This window comes from Rattus norvegicus, chromosome 2, assembly GCF_021556685.1.
Source record: "Rattus norvegicus strain SHRSP/BbbUtx chromosome 2, alternate assembly SHRSP_T2T, whole genome shotgun sequence".
Taxonomy (NCBI): Eukaryota; Metazoa; Chordata; class Mammalia; order Rodentia; family Muridae; genus Rattus; species Rattus norvegicus.
The window spans coordinates 140,177,936-140,192,529 of NC_141535.1; the positions used below are offsets into that span (position 1 = coordinate 140,177,936).

The window sequence follows — 14,594 nt, forward strand, 5'->3', positions numbered from 1 at the left end:
ATATGTACTGCCTCACATATTTTAATACAATGTCAATATTGACAAATAATAAAATGGTTCTTTTGTACATGTGTTTTAAAATTATGTGTAATAGTCATTTGGAGAAAGGACAGTAATGTCTTTTCACACATTGAGGTATAAATTTTCATTTGTGATACTTTCTCATTATAACCATTAATTTTATTTAACAGGTATCCCATTTGGTTTAAAAAATACTTCAAGTCTCAGGCCTTTAAATCTACTCCAGGTAAACCTGAAACAATACTTTTGATTTAAATTTTTATATTTTGATTTTTAGAGAACAATGTGTATTTATACATGTCAGCTTTTGAAGTTTATCCAGAATCTTCTAAGGGCTTATGTAGTGCTACCTTTATGTAGTTACGTGTAAAAAATAATAATAAAGGGTGTTGTGTAGACAGGGCTTTCATTGTCTTTACTCCCTGCCTAGTCGAGTAGCTGCCCCAAAGAGAGTTCCTGGAAAGGCACCACCTATGAGAGTGGTAGATGTGTGTCCTGTTGGTTTTTGTGCATGATGGTGTCAAAACGTGGGAATGCATTATTTTCTCCAAGGATGACGATGCTTTCTTAATACAGTGACAGATAACAATCATTCTGTAAATGTTTGTTGGGTCTAATATAGACCTGATGGTGAGGCCTTGCCTTTTTTACATTGCTATGTCACCGTATCCATAAAGCAACAGAAAATGAACCTGCTTCTCATGGGGAAGGCCTTGGGTTGAGGGCCTAGCAGTGCAAGAGAGAGAGGAGAACTACATGGAATACGCTGGGTCCCGTGATAGCTCTTTTACTTGCTGGACCTTCCGTCGCTTGTGATTACTTATCTGTTACCCTGTCTTCTTCCACATCCCCTTCTTTATGTGTAAATCTTTGTAGTTATAAAAAGAATATAAATATATAAAATAATGGGTTTCAGAATGACATTTTGACACGTTCTTTTCCATACTTAACGTTCATCCCTCTTCCTAACATGCTCCTTCCGTGCTGGTCCTCTTTCTTCCTCCCTCCACTTGGAGTGTGTGCTCTACATACTATTAGATGTTTGCTAGTTCTTTTGCACTTTTCTACTGTTACTCTCAACTTGCTTTACCCTCTTCTCCACAGTCCTTTGAGCTAGTGATTTGGAAAATGGATAGTTGTCCACAGAGAACTTAAAGATAGACCTGAAGATGAAGGTCAGATGATAATGCAGAGCTGAAGGTTACTGGGGAATAGCAGTACCTGCCACATCAGCTAGCCTCATATGCAGTCATAACTGATTGGGAAGTCTGCTGTGAACTAGAACTTTCTGTACCTGGATACCTGCAGATAGATCAGTTGCATAGCCATCACTGATAATGTGCACACAACTAGAGGTGGCATTGCTTTATTTACAGTTACTTTCCTTCATGTTGTGTTAACATGTGCCTTAAGAAGTCTTCTATGACAGAGATAAAAAGGAACGAAGACAAAGACCTTGTCTACTGGTGAAGCAGAAACCCTGAGCCTGGGCTATGTCACAGTTAGTGGGTTTAGCTTTCTTGTTTTTGTTTTTGTTTTTTCGGAGCTGGGGACCGAACCCAGGGCCTTGCGCTTGCTAGGCAAGCGCTCTATCACTGAGCTAAATCCCCAACCCCGGGTTTAGCTTTCTTAACCAAAGGTTGCTATCTTTAAATTTAAATTGGATCCAGAATAAGAGCAACAGTAAAGGCTCACTCTGACCAACCCTAGAGTTTCTTTCCCTGTTATATTAAGTGGTAATTTTTAGGGCTGTTGGCAAGACTAGAACAAATTTGGGGGCTGGGTTGTGTTACACACATTTCTGAAACATACATACCCCTTTAACTTTTGAGATAGGGACAGCTTGTGAAGTTCAGGTTGGCTTTGAACCCTCCCTTGCCTTAGCCTGCCAAGTGCTAGGCATACTAGCACCACAGTGTGTCCATATGTCCAGTTAGTTTGTTCAGTTCATAGCACATGCAGTGATCTTTTATGCTGATCCATAAGAAGTGATAGATGTTAATTTGGATAGCTATTAACTTGAATCAGGAAGATTTGTATTTGGAAATATATATACACCAAAAAGTAGCAGGACTTAAACATAATCTCTGTGCATAACCTGATGAAGGCCAGGAACCTTGTTTTGTTTGCTCCTCTGTGGAAGTGCTACAGGCAGACCCAGCAGCTGAGTCCCATCTCCACCCTCTCTCACTGTTCTCAGCTGTTTCTTCAGAGTCAAAGAGTGCCTGACTCCCAGTAAATTATCCATGAATGTTTTTAAGGAAATTTAAATACCTCACATGAGAACAATGGAAAGGCAGCTAATTCTTGTTTAAATTCTGAATAGCTTCCTGGTGGTTCACTCATTTTTAACACCCAGCAGCAACAGCAGCAACCGCATCTCTCTCATTTTATACAACCACCTCAGCAGCCTACAGCTTCAGGTTCCCAACAGCCAGAGGAGCAGGTATGGGATTTGTTAGCGCGCGCGCGCGCGTGTGTGTGTGTGTATGTGTGTGTGTGTGTGTGTGTGTGTGTGTGTGTGTGTGTGTGTGTTCACTATAGATCTTAGGACTTTTCATATTTCTCCTGTTTTAATTTGTTGGAAGAAATAGTTCCAGAGTTGTTTCTCTTTACCAACATTAGTAGCTGCCAGTTATTCTAATCACAGCTGTTTTGAATGGAGGCATCCATTTTGCCAAGTGTCACACAGCCAGTGAATGGCAGTGGCTGGTGACCCCACCTCACAGTGTCTTTTCTGACCAGCCTATTATCTTCTGTTTGTAGAACTGTATTGCTGTTGTAATAGATCTGTCTGTGTTGTTGGGACTATTGGGCAGTGGGAAGAGGGTGTAATTAAATAGGAACACCAGTAAACTCAAGTCTGGGGAGAAAGGGAGAAGTGTGCCTGAACTTTGAATAGTCTGGAGACTCATTCGGGAGACTAAGCACACTTATTCCTGGGTCCCAGCTTGAGTGTCTCAGCTGATGCTGAAGACTGCCCAGCCACCCTCTTGCCTAGCTTTCCTTCAGGTCTTCAGTGGATGGAACCATCCTCTAGGATTCTCAGAGAAGACATGTTGAAAACTTTTTCAAACTAAGGGGGTTGCTTTGGTGAGAAGATGTCTAGTTGTCTTTCTTTCGCTTTTTTTGTTGTTGTTGTTGTTGTTGTTGTTCTTTTTTTCGGAGCTGGGGACCGAACCCAGGGCCTTGCGCTTCCTAGGCATTCTTTCGCTTTTTAAAAACAAATGTTGCTTATCTTCTTTCTGTCCATGTGTGGGTTATGGTGTATGTGAGGTCAGAGAACTGCTGGGAAGAGGGCCTGTCCTTCTTCTACTCTTGGGTTCTGGGGTCAACCTTGGGGACAAGTGCCTTCCCTGGATGGAAGGTTACTGTGGGAGCTTTTTGTTGTGACTGTTTTTGAGGCAAACTCTTACTCTGTATTGCAACATAGCTTGGACCTGAGCAGTCGTCCCCAGCACCTCGGTGTGAACCTGCCCATTTGCCTATTTAAGTTTACATTTGATGGTATTGGGTACATTCACATAATTGCACAAAGAATCTTTATCTTGCAAAATTGAAACTTGTTTGTTTTGTTTGAGACTGGGTTTCCTCTGTGTAACAGCCCTGGCTGTCCTGGAGCTTGCTCTGTAGACTAGGCTGGCCTCAGAGATCCTCCTACCTCTGCCTCCCTAGTTCTGGCAAGGCATGCACCACCACCCCAGCTAAACATTGGCAGCCACCATAGTGTGTGCTGTGTTTCTATCTTAACCATCCTGAGTGCATCATGCAGGGAGGGGGGTTCTTATTCCGAATGTCCTTTTGTGTCTCTTACTGTGACACCAGACATCATTCATTTGGATATGTGAATAGAACTTGTTGGTACTCAGAAATGCTCTTACTTTGTGGAGAAAACATATGGTGTTCACTGTCCTGCTGCACTGTGTTACATCCTCACCAGCAGTGTGGACCTGGGTCACAGACCGTCCAGATCCTCACTGATGGCTTGCTAACTTCTGCTCCTGGGGTTTTGTTATTTGTTTGTTTTGCTCAGTTTCTTTTGGTAGGTAGGGGTCAGACTCAGGGCCTCCTGCAGGTTGGCATGCGCTCTACCCCTGCACTTCCTGTTTCAGCCAGTTTTGTTTTGAGGCGCTCCTGTCTAAGTGAGTATAAGGTGAGAATCTCCCAGGCTGATGGAGTGGGACAGCTTTTCTGCATTTCTTTGTTTCTGTAGCTTTGAAAAAACAGTCTTTCTAAATCCTTGGCCTATGTTTCTAACGAGGTTGTTTGTTTCTGTTGTCCAGTTGAAGACATATGTACATACTTATCATGAGAATTCCCAATAGCTCCTCCCACTCTGGGTTACTCTCTGGCTCTGGTCACGGCCTATGCAGTTCTGATACATTCTGCACACACGTTTACTCTCTCCCACTGTGCTTTTGGCTTCATATTGGAGAAATAATTGCCAAGTCAAACAACAAAGCCTTTCTCCTTTATTTTCCTCTTACGAGTTCTGCAGTTTTGTCTTTCTTACAATTTATTACAATGCTTTCTCTCTTTGACTTTATATGATCTTGAGAGGGCTGACAAGAGTCTATCTTGTTAAAATATTTTTATGTATGTGGGTGTTTTGCTTGTATGTATATCTATGCACCATGTACTTGCATGTTACATGTAGAGGCCAGAAGAGGATGTTGGGTCCCCTGGAACTGGAGTTACAAATAGCTGTGAGTCTCCAAGAAGAGCAGCCAGTGCTCTTAGCTGCTGAACTCTCTCTCCAGCCTGAATTATTTTAACTCTTATAATCTTATTTAGTTGTTTTGCCGAAGGCCCTGAAATTAAGTTTGTCTTTGGGTTGGCTTAAAAACCAATTTTGTGTGTGTGTGTGTGTGTGTGTGTGTGTGTGTGTGTGTGTGTGTGTGTTGGTTTGCAACAGTTGGCTTAAAAACCAATTTTGTGTGTGTGTGTGTGTGTGTGTGTGTGTGTGTGTGTGTGTGTGTGTGTGTGTGTTGGTTTGCAACAGATCCTTACCATGTAGCCCAGGGTAGCTTCATACTCCTGCATTAGATCCAAGCATTGGGATTGTAGCATGAGCCACAGGTCCAATAACGTCTAGATCATCGAGTTGAGTAATTCTGACTCACTCACTGTTTTTGCATTTTTGAGTTTATTTCACAGTAGCATTGCTCTGGAGGTGAGGCAGGGTTTTTGATTTTAGGGGGTATTGTTTTATTGTTTATTGTTCATTCCGAGGACTGGGTTTCATATACTTTAATTCTTGCTACTTCTACATGTGTTCAGCATATCCTAAGCTACTGTTTATTTTTCTTCGTACATGAGAGAAAAACTGTCTTTTCACTGGCTCAGGAAGTTTCACTCTTTTTGCACTAGCCATTTGCTTTTTTTTTTTTCCTCCTTAGGGTCCTGAACAAGGGCTAGCTGCTCAAGAACCAGCCTTAACTGCGCAGCAAGCTGCTGTTGTTAATCTTACTGGAGTAGGAGGCTTTACGCCGTCACAGGCAGCTGGTAGGTATCGCCCCGACTTCCTATGGAGAGCTCATTGTGTAAACTATTCACCCTTCCCTACTTGCAAGCAGTAAAATATTTAATAGTTGACCAAGAGCTTTTTCTTTAAAAATTTGGCAGTTGATTACCAAAGCTCGAACTCACATGCATGTTTCTTTAGGATGGTTAGCTGGCAAGCTTTTACATATTTTTCTGAGTTTCTATAAAGCTGTCAAAGCAGTTTTCCATACTTGTACTGTAAGTGGCTTTCTTAATTACCTGAGACCACATTTTCCTAGATTACGTAATTTTCCTCAGTTTGCAGTTACATGAATGACTTAAATCTTCATAATTAGCAAAATTATGTGAGCTACTTGTTTATAAAGATGAAACTAACTTGAATGCTCCCACTTTCAGTAGGAAATAATAAACCAAAAGTAGCATTGTATTGAATTGAATTCCTATTTGAATAAGCCATGTGATAGAATTTTATAAAGAAAACATTAAAAAGCCATTATGGAATTTTAAAATCAGTCAGTGAATTGTCCCTGTGTGCTAACTATGCCTCTAGCTTTCTATAACTTGGCTTCCAAATTTACATGTCCCTTAGTAGGAGTTATCAACATCTGTGTTTTGATAATAATTCTTAGTAGAGTTGTAATTTAGAACTAGTGAACTTCCTAATGCAGATGTGTAATTAATGTGCCTTTGCCACAGAAGTTACAATTCTTTTAAGATAGCCATAGTATGATTTATGAAAAGAATTATAGACAGATCTTGAGAATATGTATGGTTTCAGAAAAATTGAGTCACGGAAGCCAGGTCTTCAGCCTGTCGCCTGCATTTGAGGGTATAGACTGATTGGGATGGCCCTGTCAACTGCCTGTTCCAGTTCACCTCTGCTGGCTCACTGATTTTAAAAGAACTTACCACTTAATGCCATATCAAGGTGGCTTCTTGACCAAGTCCATATATCAACTTCCATGGTGATGAAAGAGGATGCTGTGGAGGAAGGCAGGGTGTAGCTAAGGCTAGAGTGCTTGAGCACTGCAGATGACTGAATACAACCGAGGGAAGAGAATCAGGACTTCATGGTCAACCTCTTTTAAATAGTGAGTTTGAGGCCAACCTGGGATGAGACTCTGGCAACAACAAAAAGAGTCATAGACGAGGGAATAAAGTACCTTAGCTTGTGAACTCCCTTCCCTCTGTATGGCTAGAATGTCCTGGAATCACCGATACTCTTAATTAGTAGACTAGATTTATTCTGAAATCTTTAAGATTTGATACTTAAGGTTAATTATACTGCTTCTAGTTTTTCATTTTCTGTGTTGTCCTTTTCTAGCTTTGGTTGCCTTCAAACTTTTTGACTGGCCTGCTTTCCCCTTCTCCCTCTGTAGTGTTGTCTCAGCTTGGCTCTGCCGAGAACAGACCAGAGCAAACCCTTCCTCAGCAGAGACTCCAGCTCTCCTCTGCCTTTCAGCAGCAGCAGCAGCAGCTACAAGTAATCCAGCAGCTTCACTCTGGTTAATTAAGACACTGGGCTCCAAAAGTACTGTACACTGCCTTTCTATAGGGCTGTCTCTATACTGTTTCTATACTGCCTGTCTGTTAAGGCTGAAGCAATTGGTCAGTAACCTAGTCAATTTTATTTAGACGTCTGACATGTTAAATGCCAGTCAACTTGGAGCACTAAGTGTATTTTATAACAATTATATTTTAAATCCTTTCTTAAGGTCTTGGTGGCACATTCCACACACATCCTTTTAATGTGCATTGTATTTTGAGAGTTTTAAGTGCCAATTAACTTTATAATTCTGTACTGTGGAAGTATTACTGTTAGTAAATGTCATACATGTTTAGAAAAATATTCCTACTATTTTAGGAAAGGATGTCTGCATACTGTGATCAACTGAGTGTTGGCTTTATTTTGCTATGAATTACTGTAACAAAATGGTAATTGAAGTTGCTGCATTACTGCAGTGTGGACTGCCAGGGCTACGTAACGGATAATGTAATCTCTAAGCCCTTAGCAGGCTCCTGCTCTGCCCTGGTTTGGGCAGGCAGTCCCCTTGGTTACCCTGCCTTCTCCTTCTCTGGCTGTTCTCATTTCTCCTGGGGAAACAACTCCACCCATGCACCTAGCGTAACGTGATCTTTCCCTCCCTTTGCAGCAGTTGCGATTCTTGCAGCATCAAATGGCTATGGCAGCAGCCGCCGCACAAACAGCCCAGCTCCATCGTCACCGGCAGGCAGGCAGCCAGTCAAAGAGTAAAGTGAAGAGAGGCATGCCAACCACTCCAAAATTCTGAGCAATTGTTTTCTCTTTTTTATAAAACAAGACCACTGAATGAAAAGAATTGTATTTCTACTTCATTTCCCCCAAGATGTCAGTATTTTACATTGATATATGTGCACACTTTATATAGAAGCAAAACCCTGTGATTCTTACATGGAAACATGGTTCAATGTTTTCCTGTACATACCAATTACAGAAATAACGTAAGAAGTACTAGACATATCTTTCAAAGAATGTAATTAGGTATTTATTTAGTATAAAAGGCCTGTGCACAGTGTAACAAATACAATTTTTACAGCTGTTTTACAATCGTGGCGTCTGTTCATTTGTGTTTCATGCTCTGAATTACTTCATCCAGTAGTTTGCTCACTTCTTTGTGTCTCGTTACTGCTCGACTCATGCAGTCCTGAAGTTTAGCTCCAGTCAGCCCACTCCCACCTGAAAAGTCAAGCCAATGTTCGGTGTTTTATGAAAATTGAAAATCATGGCAAATGGGGTATTTTTGTTTTTAAATCAAACCATCTAAATTGCTGTGGACTCAAGAATGTGGGTTAGTTTTATTAGGAAGACCTACAGAGGACAGACGTCCTAATTTTAAGAACGATACACAACACTTAAAACAGCAGAGAAGTCCATAAACTTTATTTAGCTAAACAGTCAAACACCCCGCACTGCACTCAGTACCGGACAGTGTTTTAAACGCAGTGGAAAGCACATACCTGGCTTGTGAAGACAGCACAGCTTGCCTTCCTCGTCCATTACTACGGTTAAGGTTCCTGTGGACAGGTGCTCCTCCTCCCCGGTAGGATCGACTATCAGCAAAGTGCTACATTAAAAAAGTGTGGTGCGGGGAGTAGGCATCAGTTCTAGCAACTGACTAATTTCAAACAGTACCAAAAGGCATGCCTGCTCTGGCCTGGGTCTGGAAGAGCTAATTTAGGACTGGAGGAAGCCAGAGCAGAAGCAGCGCCCAGCAGTCCTATACTTGTAAATACCTTTCTCTTCAATTTGGGAATAAAATAGCTTAAGTTCCTCAGCAAATGCTGGAGCCCCAAAGATTCCCCCTCACCACCTGGAAAAAGGCATAAGGAAACCTAGGGGCAAGTAAGGTGAGCACAAGTTGTCCTATACATCAGGATGTCTATGCGTGGAAGGTCTGACCAAAGGAACTGCAGGGCACGGCTCAAATCGCAATTTAGGGCCTGGGGACAGCTTGTTCTCGTGAAGACAGCTAAATACCAAGGCCTTAACTTAGAACCCAGAACGTTACATTGGATTAACTTACTCATCAAACACAGCAAATGAAGTAGCAACTGGGTTTGCTCTAACATTCAAATAACTTTTCTTCTTTAAATTGACTTCCGCTAAAGCAGTTTCTTCATTTATAGTAACTTCAGGCAACTGTACTGGAGAAAGGTAAGAACACATGTAAAGTGGGTCTGATGTACAGCTTCGTTTCTATGCTTTCTTAACTTTCCCTCAGTGTAGCTTAGCCATAACAACTACTGACTGCTTTGACAGGATCTCACTGTGTAGTCCATCTGGCTTCCAGATTCACTCTGGGATAAGAGTTGTGTGCTACTCCCCTAGATTCAGGAGTTTTGTTACGTATGTCATAACAATTGAGGTGAATATGAAGAGGAAAACCGCTTTACAGAGTATCTTATGATCCAGCCAAGCCGACTTTTGCCTTGTTTTATTTTCCCTGAGACGGGTCTTCTCTGTGTCCTCCTGGGCTCCTGGGCTGTCCTGGAACTCTGGAACTCATGCTATAAACCAAACTGCCTCAAAGAACCTGCCTCTGCTTCCTGAGTGCTGGGATTGAAGGTGTGTAGTCTTGAAGTGTCTCCTATTTCATAACACTCATTTGCTCACCCACACTCTTGAAGCAGTAAGAGCTGCTCTTTGGCACTGTTACAGAGGAAGCAAGCAGACTGGATGGATACACATATCACTAGTAACTATCTTCCACTCTGAATTAGCTGGACCCTGTTCTGTAGTCTAACTGGCCTCAAAGCTGCCATCTTCCTCTCGTCCCATGTAGTGATTACGAGCATGCACAGCCATGCCTGGCTTAGTTTTATCATCAAGTCAACAATGTAGAATGAGCAGAATGCTCACAAGTGAAATGCTAAGTCCTATCAAGTGGCCTGGGCCTTACCAGGAAGCACCACTATCAGAGGCGATATCTGTGGCCAGTCTGCATGAACCACCTGGATTACAGTCAAAGTACTATCGAGTTAGTGGATTCTGGGAAGGACTCCTGCCCCAGTGACTACTGGGGTAGAGAGTCAATCTAGGAGGCTATAGATCTAAAAGAATATAAAACCCAGAAGTACATTTTTAGAAAACCCTGTAGAGCTGACTAACTTGGGAAAATAACCTGGGCAAGGCAGTTCATGCTTAGCCTCCCAAATGCTGGTAATATTGTTGAGACAGAAGGATCAAAAGTTCAAGGGCGCCCTGGGCTATGGCATACTCTGTCTCACAATTCAAATATCGTGAATGATACAAGACGTCCATAAAAACCTTTAAATTCTACCATGTTGGACCACACAGCCACTTCCGAGTTCACTCCAGCTCCCAGACAGGATGGCACACACCTGTAACCCCAGCATTTGGGAGGGGAAGAGTAGGTAAGGACCAGCTGGACTCTATTTGGAGGAAAATAGTCTTTATTAAGGTTGCTTACCATTCTTTAAAGCTGCTAACAAAGCAAATGTGCAGGCATCCAAAATGTTCCCATCGTAGTCTAGGCAAATAAGGTCACAGTATAGAACCCAAGCAAGCTAAAATAATTGACACAGAAGAAATTAGACCTGATAACACCATAGTGCTTTTTCCTCAATTAATTGAAGAATTACAGAACCATTGGTTAGAGAAAACTAGTCTTGAAAGTCTAAGATCTCTTTTTTTCCTTAAACCTTTAAGTAGGAAGTCAAAGTGGTCAGGTCAGGTTAGGAAAGCTGGGCTTTGACTAGCAAATCTACAAGAGACAGACCTGACTACACCCCTGAATAGAGCCAGAGGTGCAAAGAGGAAGTTTTATTCTTGCTGCTATGTTAGCTATAATATCTGCTCCCTACTGTGTAACAAAGATTTTCTAGTAATAGCCCTATAAATCTGCAAGGGAAACCAATGTAGGAACATACTATGTGCTATCCATAAATATCAGCGTAAGCAAAACCTGATCTGCTGTAAAGGATAAAAGCATTTTTTTTTTTTTTTTTTTTTTTTTTTTTTTTACTAGCAACAGAGGGGTGGGGGCGGGAGAGGGAGAGAAAGAAAACTTAGCTCCCCAGACATGCTATCTGATAACTGGACAGGATGGCACACACCTGTAATCCCAGCATTTGGGAGGCTGGGAAGGAGGAGGTAAAAGACCAGCTGGGTACACAGTGTGACTATCTCATTAAACTAAATAAAACCCAGCTGGAAAAGATTTATGACACAATTGTTAATTTAGACCAATACAGAGTAAAATGAACTTCTACAGAATTCCTTCTAAACTCTAAAATCTCAGGGTTTAAGGTTGATTAATTCCCACAACCACATTAGACCACACAGCCACTTGAGAATCTGTTCTTACCTTCCCTGGAGAAATGCATAAGTCCTCTTTCTTAATTATCTGTGAGCTTGATTTAATGATAAAGAACACAATAAATGTGAAGGCAAAACACACATGATAACGAACGGTGGTTAAACTTTTATCCTAACAGTCTTACTTCTCAATGACATCTGCAATGAACTGGCTGGTTACTTGAGCCTCTTCTCCAGGAGGTCCAGTCCGAAACCTCGATGAACACAGCGGTGGTAGGTCCACATTAGGGACTGAAAGAGACACTGCAGCTGTGAACTCAACTTTACCCACAGCTGGGGCAACTGGTAAAGGAACTGCTTCACAGTACAGGGGATTAGCCACGGGTAGACTCTTCAGGTGTTAAACATGGCAGTGTTAGAATTAGTCTTCTCAGATTGCCAAGCTCAGAGGAAAATATTACACTTAATGTTTTGCACAGTGCTTAAAAACAACCACAGGCTTCATAGTTTCTTGAGTTTCTTCCCTCAGATACCTCAGTCTGTAGTAGGAAAGTCCTCTGCTCACATCCAACTATTAAAGATTTAAATGTTGCTTCCCACTTTATGGAAAAGATAATCCAAGACCAAAAATATTGTCCAGTACTTTAAATAGAGTGCAGGCAGGATTTTAATCTGCAATGATGCTTCCTTGAATTAGGGCAACCGAGTATGTAAATAAAAACTGTCCACACAGGGTTGGAAGTGAAGTTCATGTGATGTCCCCTCTGCTATCTTCTCATAAGCACAAAGCTTTGTGGGTGAGGGGTGGGGGCGTTCTATTTCTGAGCACTGGGAACTGCTATCTATTTCATCACAAGTTAGCTTTCAACTTACTCGATTATTTGTTAAAATTTTAAGACTATTTAACTCACCGACATATCCTCTATCAGGGGCATCTACTGGTGGTGCTGCAAATTCCTACAAAAGCAAATAATATATTCCAGTGAGAGAAGCCACTCAACACGATGATATTCTGGCCATTCACAGAGGCTGTACCAAAGACCACTTCAGCCAGTTAGATTACGTTGAGCATCTGGCAGGGGCCCTAAGGATGCTGGCACTGCCTTCCCAATGGCTCCCAGGGGGGGTTAAAGGACAGTATAATCAAACTCTGCTGCTCATCAACCAGGATCGGTGGGATTATGCCCACTCTTTGTGACTTGTTCAGCAGCTGAAATCTGAATTTAATCCCCAAGTGATACACAACCAGGCCAAGGAGTTAGTAGTGGCCAGAAGTGAGGAATATAGCAATAACTAGCCCAGTGCCTGCAGATCCACACAACAGACTGAGAGACTGGGCGAGTTACTTATCTTTCATATTTCTCTGCTGACACACGGACAGATAAGCAGTACCTGCCTACTCCCAGGGGCGCCCAAGTGAGACAGTGCCAGTAAGTCTCAGATAGAAACCTGGCAAAGAGTATGAGCTCTGATCCTTATCACTTCAGCTTAACCACAAACCTAAACGAGGAGAGTTGCTCAGGGTAACATGAGAAAGCGCAGCTTTTGTCATTAGACTCTGCCTACCTTCTACGTAGGGGCAGAGATTGGTAAATCTGTAGAACACCTAAAAAGGTCAGCAGACACTCACTACTCCTGTGTGACTGACGATTAAAATCTATCAGTGGCTAAATGGGATCACAAAACAATCTCAATTTCAAAAACAACATTGCCAAAATCTTCAGTATGCAGTAGTGAGGATTCAGGTTTGATTATTTGCCTTATAAAGAATTAATGATGCGCACATGTTTAAAAAAACAAACTTGATGGAATATCATTCTAAATATCAGCCCGATTAAGAGCCACTCCTAAGCATGAGGCTAATTTGGAATTCCGACGCTTACAGCCATACAGGAAACCTACTGCTTTAACTCCACAAATGACTGTGGTGTTCCCCAGCTTCACTAGAGCAGAGCCATCCGCTGTACTGATCGAACCTGGAAAGGTAAACACCATATTTATTTAAGAAAAAAAAAAAGAATTAAAGAAAAAAAAGAAGAAAATAAGCACAAAGCCTCCTACAAAGTAGTTTAAATCTTTCAGTTGTCTCGACAAGTTCAGGCCGTATTACTACTTAACGTTCTTAATTTTTCCCTTCTGTCTCCAAATCTGAACTAACGTTTGGATCAACTACAAGGTTGGTGTGATGATAAAAATCTCTTAACACCAAATGTCTTAGACATAGCAGAGCTGGCGGGAAACTATTTGGCACCAAGGATAAATAAAGGTGGGGGCTGTCCCACCCAACTGAAATGAAGCTTATCCTCACCTATGTTGACAGTTGTGGTTCTGAATTCACCAAGTTCTCTTCCATCTGGACGGCAGTTTTCTTTCTAAATGTTTATGAGGAAGCAGATTATTTATGTATTATATAATACATAAATATATTTCTTAGGCTGCAGAAAACACATGCTCTAAAGTACGAAATCACCTCTACTCACCAGAAATCTCCTGTAATACTCCAGCGGTTCCACAGTTCTGAAACATGTTTAAAATGTGTCTGAGTCAGTGCATCCTAAAGCGTAAACCCAGAATTTAAGAGTGTGGTGGTTGAGACACCAATCCCGACAAGTTCGGGCTTTTGAAACTGTGTTAACCATATTTACAAAAGCCATATAGTAGCAACCAGTTTTCAGCGGCGACCTTAACTGTGCCAAAAGGAATGGAGGCCCTTGGCACACTTAGAAGAGGGTTATCCTGGGTGTCAGTCACATCACGTTTGCTCTGAAGCGGGGAACTTAGCGTGACTTCACTCCGTAAGCCGCATTTGCCAGTGTCTACAAATTTACCACGGAAGAGTGTATTTTTACAATTACGGGAGCTCCGTTTGTCCACATCAACTACACGCGGCCAAAAGTTACAGCAGGTATAAGTGCACGCACTCGCAGACACGAGTTTAAGGTTTGCACGAGTGGGCGGGCAGCTTTGGGTCTAATCAGAGCGCCCCCAAAGGTTTCAGTCCCTTCCGAAGGCGGCACTGCGTTGAGAGCGGCGTGGCGCTCGGTTAAGAGGTCAGGGTCGTCCTGGATGTGCTGTCCCTCAGCGCCTCAATGGGCAGAGCCCTCCCGCAGCCCTCAGGATTCCCAGTCCGCCAACACGCGCAACACCCGCACCAGGGCCTCTTTTGCGCGCGCTACCACTCACTTGAACCCGGCCGCCATTTTTCCTGCTCGCACTGCGCCTGCGCAGCCCTCTGCGCCTGCGCCCTCCC

At 42.3% G+C, this 14,594-nt stretch overlaps 2 protein-coding genes across 51 annotated transcripts in view; one reads left to right on the forward strand and one right to left on the reverse strand.

Moving 5' to 3' along the window:
• The window catches only part of Supt20h (SPT20 homolog, SAGA complex component), a 33,215-nt gene extending 25,102 nt beyond the window's left edge, over positions 1 to 8,113 (forward strand). For 14 of the 50 annotated variants that reach the window (XR_015665434.1, XR_015665441.1, XR_015665435.1 and 11 more), the window contains 5 exons: positions 192 to 247; positions 2,348 to 2,467; positions 5,421 to 5,526; positions 6,906 to 7,009; positions 7,680 to 8,113. Coding sequence is in view for 37 of the 50 variants with exons in the window: in XM_087626585.1 (XP_087482711.1) it covers positions 192 to 247; positions 2,348 to 2,467; positions 5,421 to 5,526; positions 6,906 to 7,009; positions 7,680 to 7,817 (524 nt within the window). In the remaining 13 variants the exon portion in view is untranslated. 50 annotated transcript variants of the gene reach the window in all.
• Positions 8,025 to 14,568, reverse strand: Exosc8 (exosome component 8). The gene is made up of 11 exons (NM_001399221.1): positions 14,528 to 14,568; positions 13,825 to 13,861; positions 13,653 to 13,716; positions 13,247 to 13,320; positions 12,256 to 12,301; positions 11,530 to 11,635; positions 11,394 to 11,439; positions 10,497 to 10,593; positions 9,090 to 9,210; positions 8,524 to 8,630; positions 8,025 to 8,242 (listed from the first exon to the last, which is right to left on the reverse strand). Exons 1-11 carry the CDS (start codon positions 14,542 to 14,544, stop codon positions 8,127 to 8,129), a joined length of 831 nt encoding a protein of 276 aa, NP_001386150.1. The 5' UTR covers positions 14,545 to 14,568; the 3' UTR covers positions 8,025 to 8,126.
• Between the last annotated feature and the right edge of the window lie 26 nt (positions 14,569 to 14,594).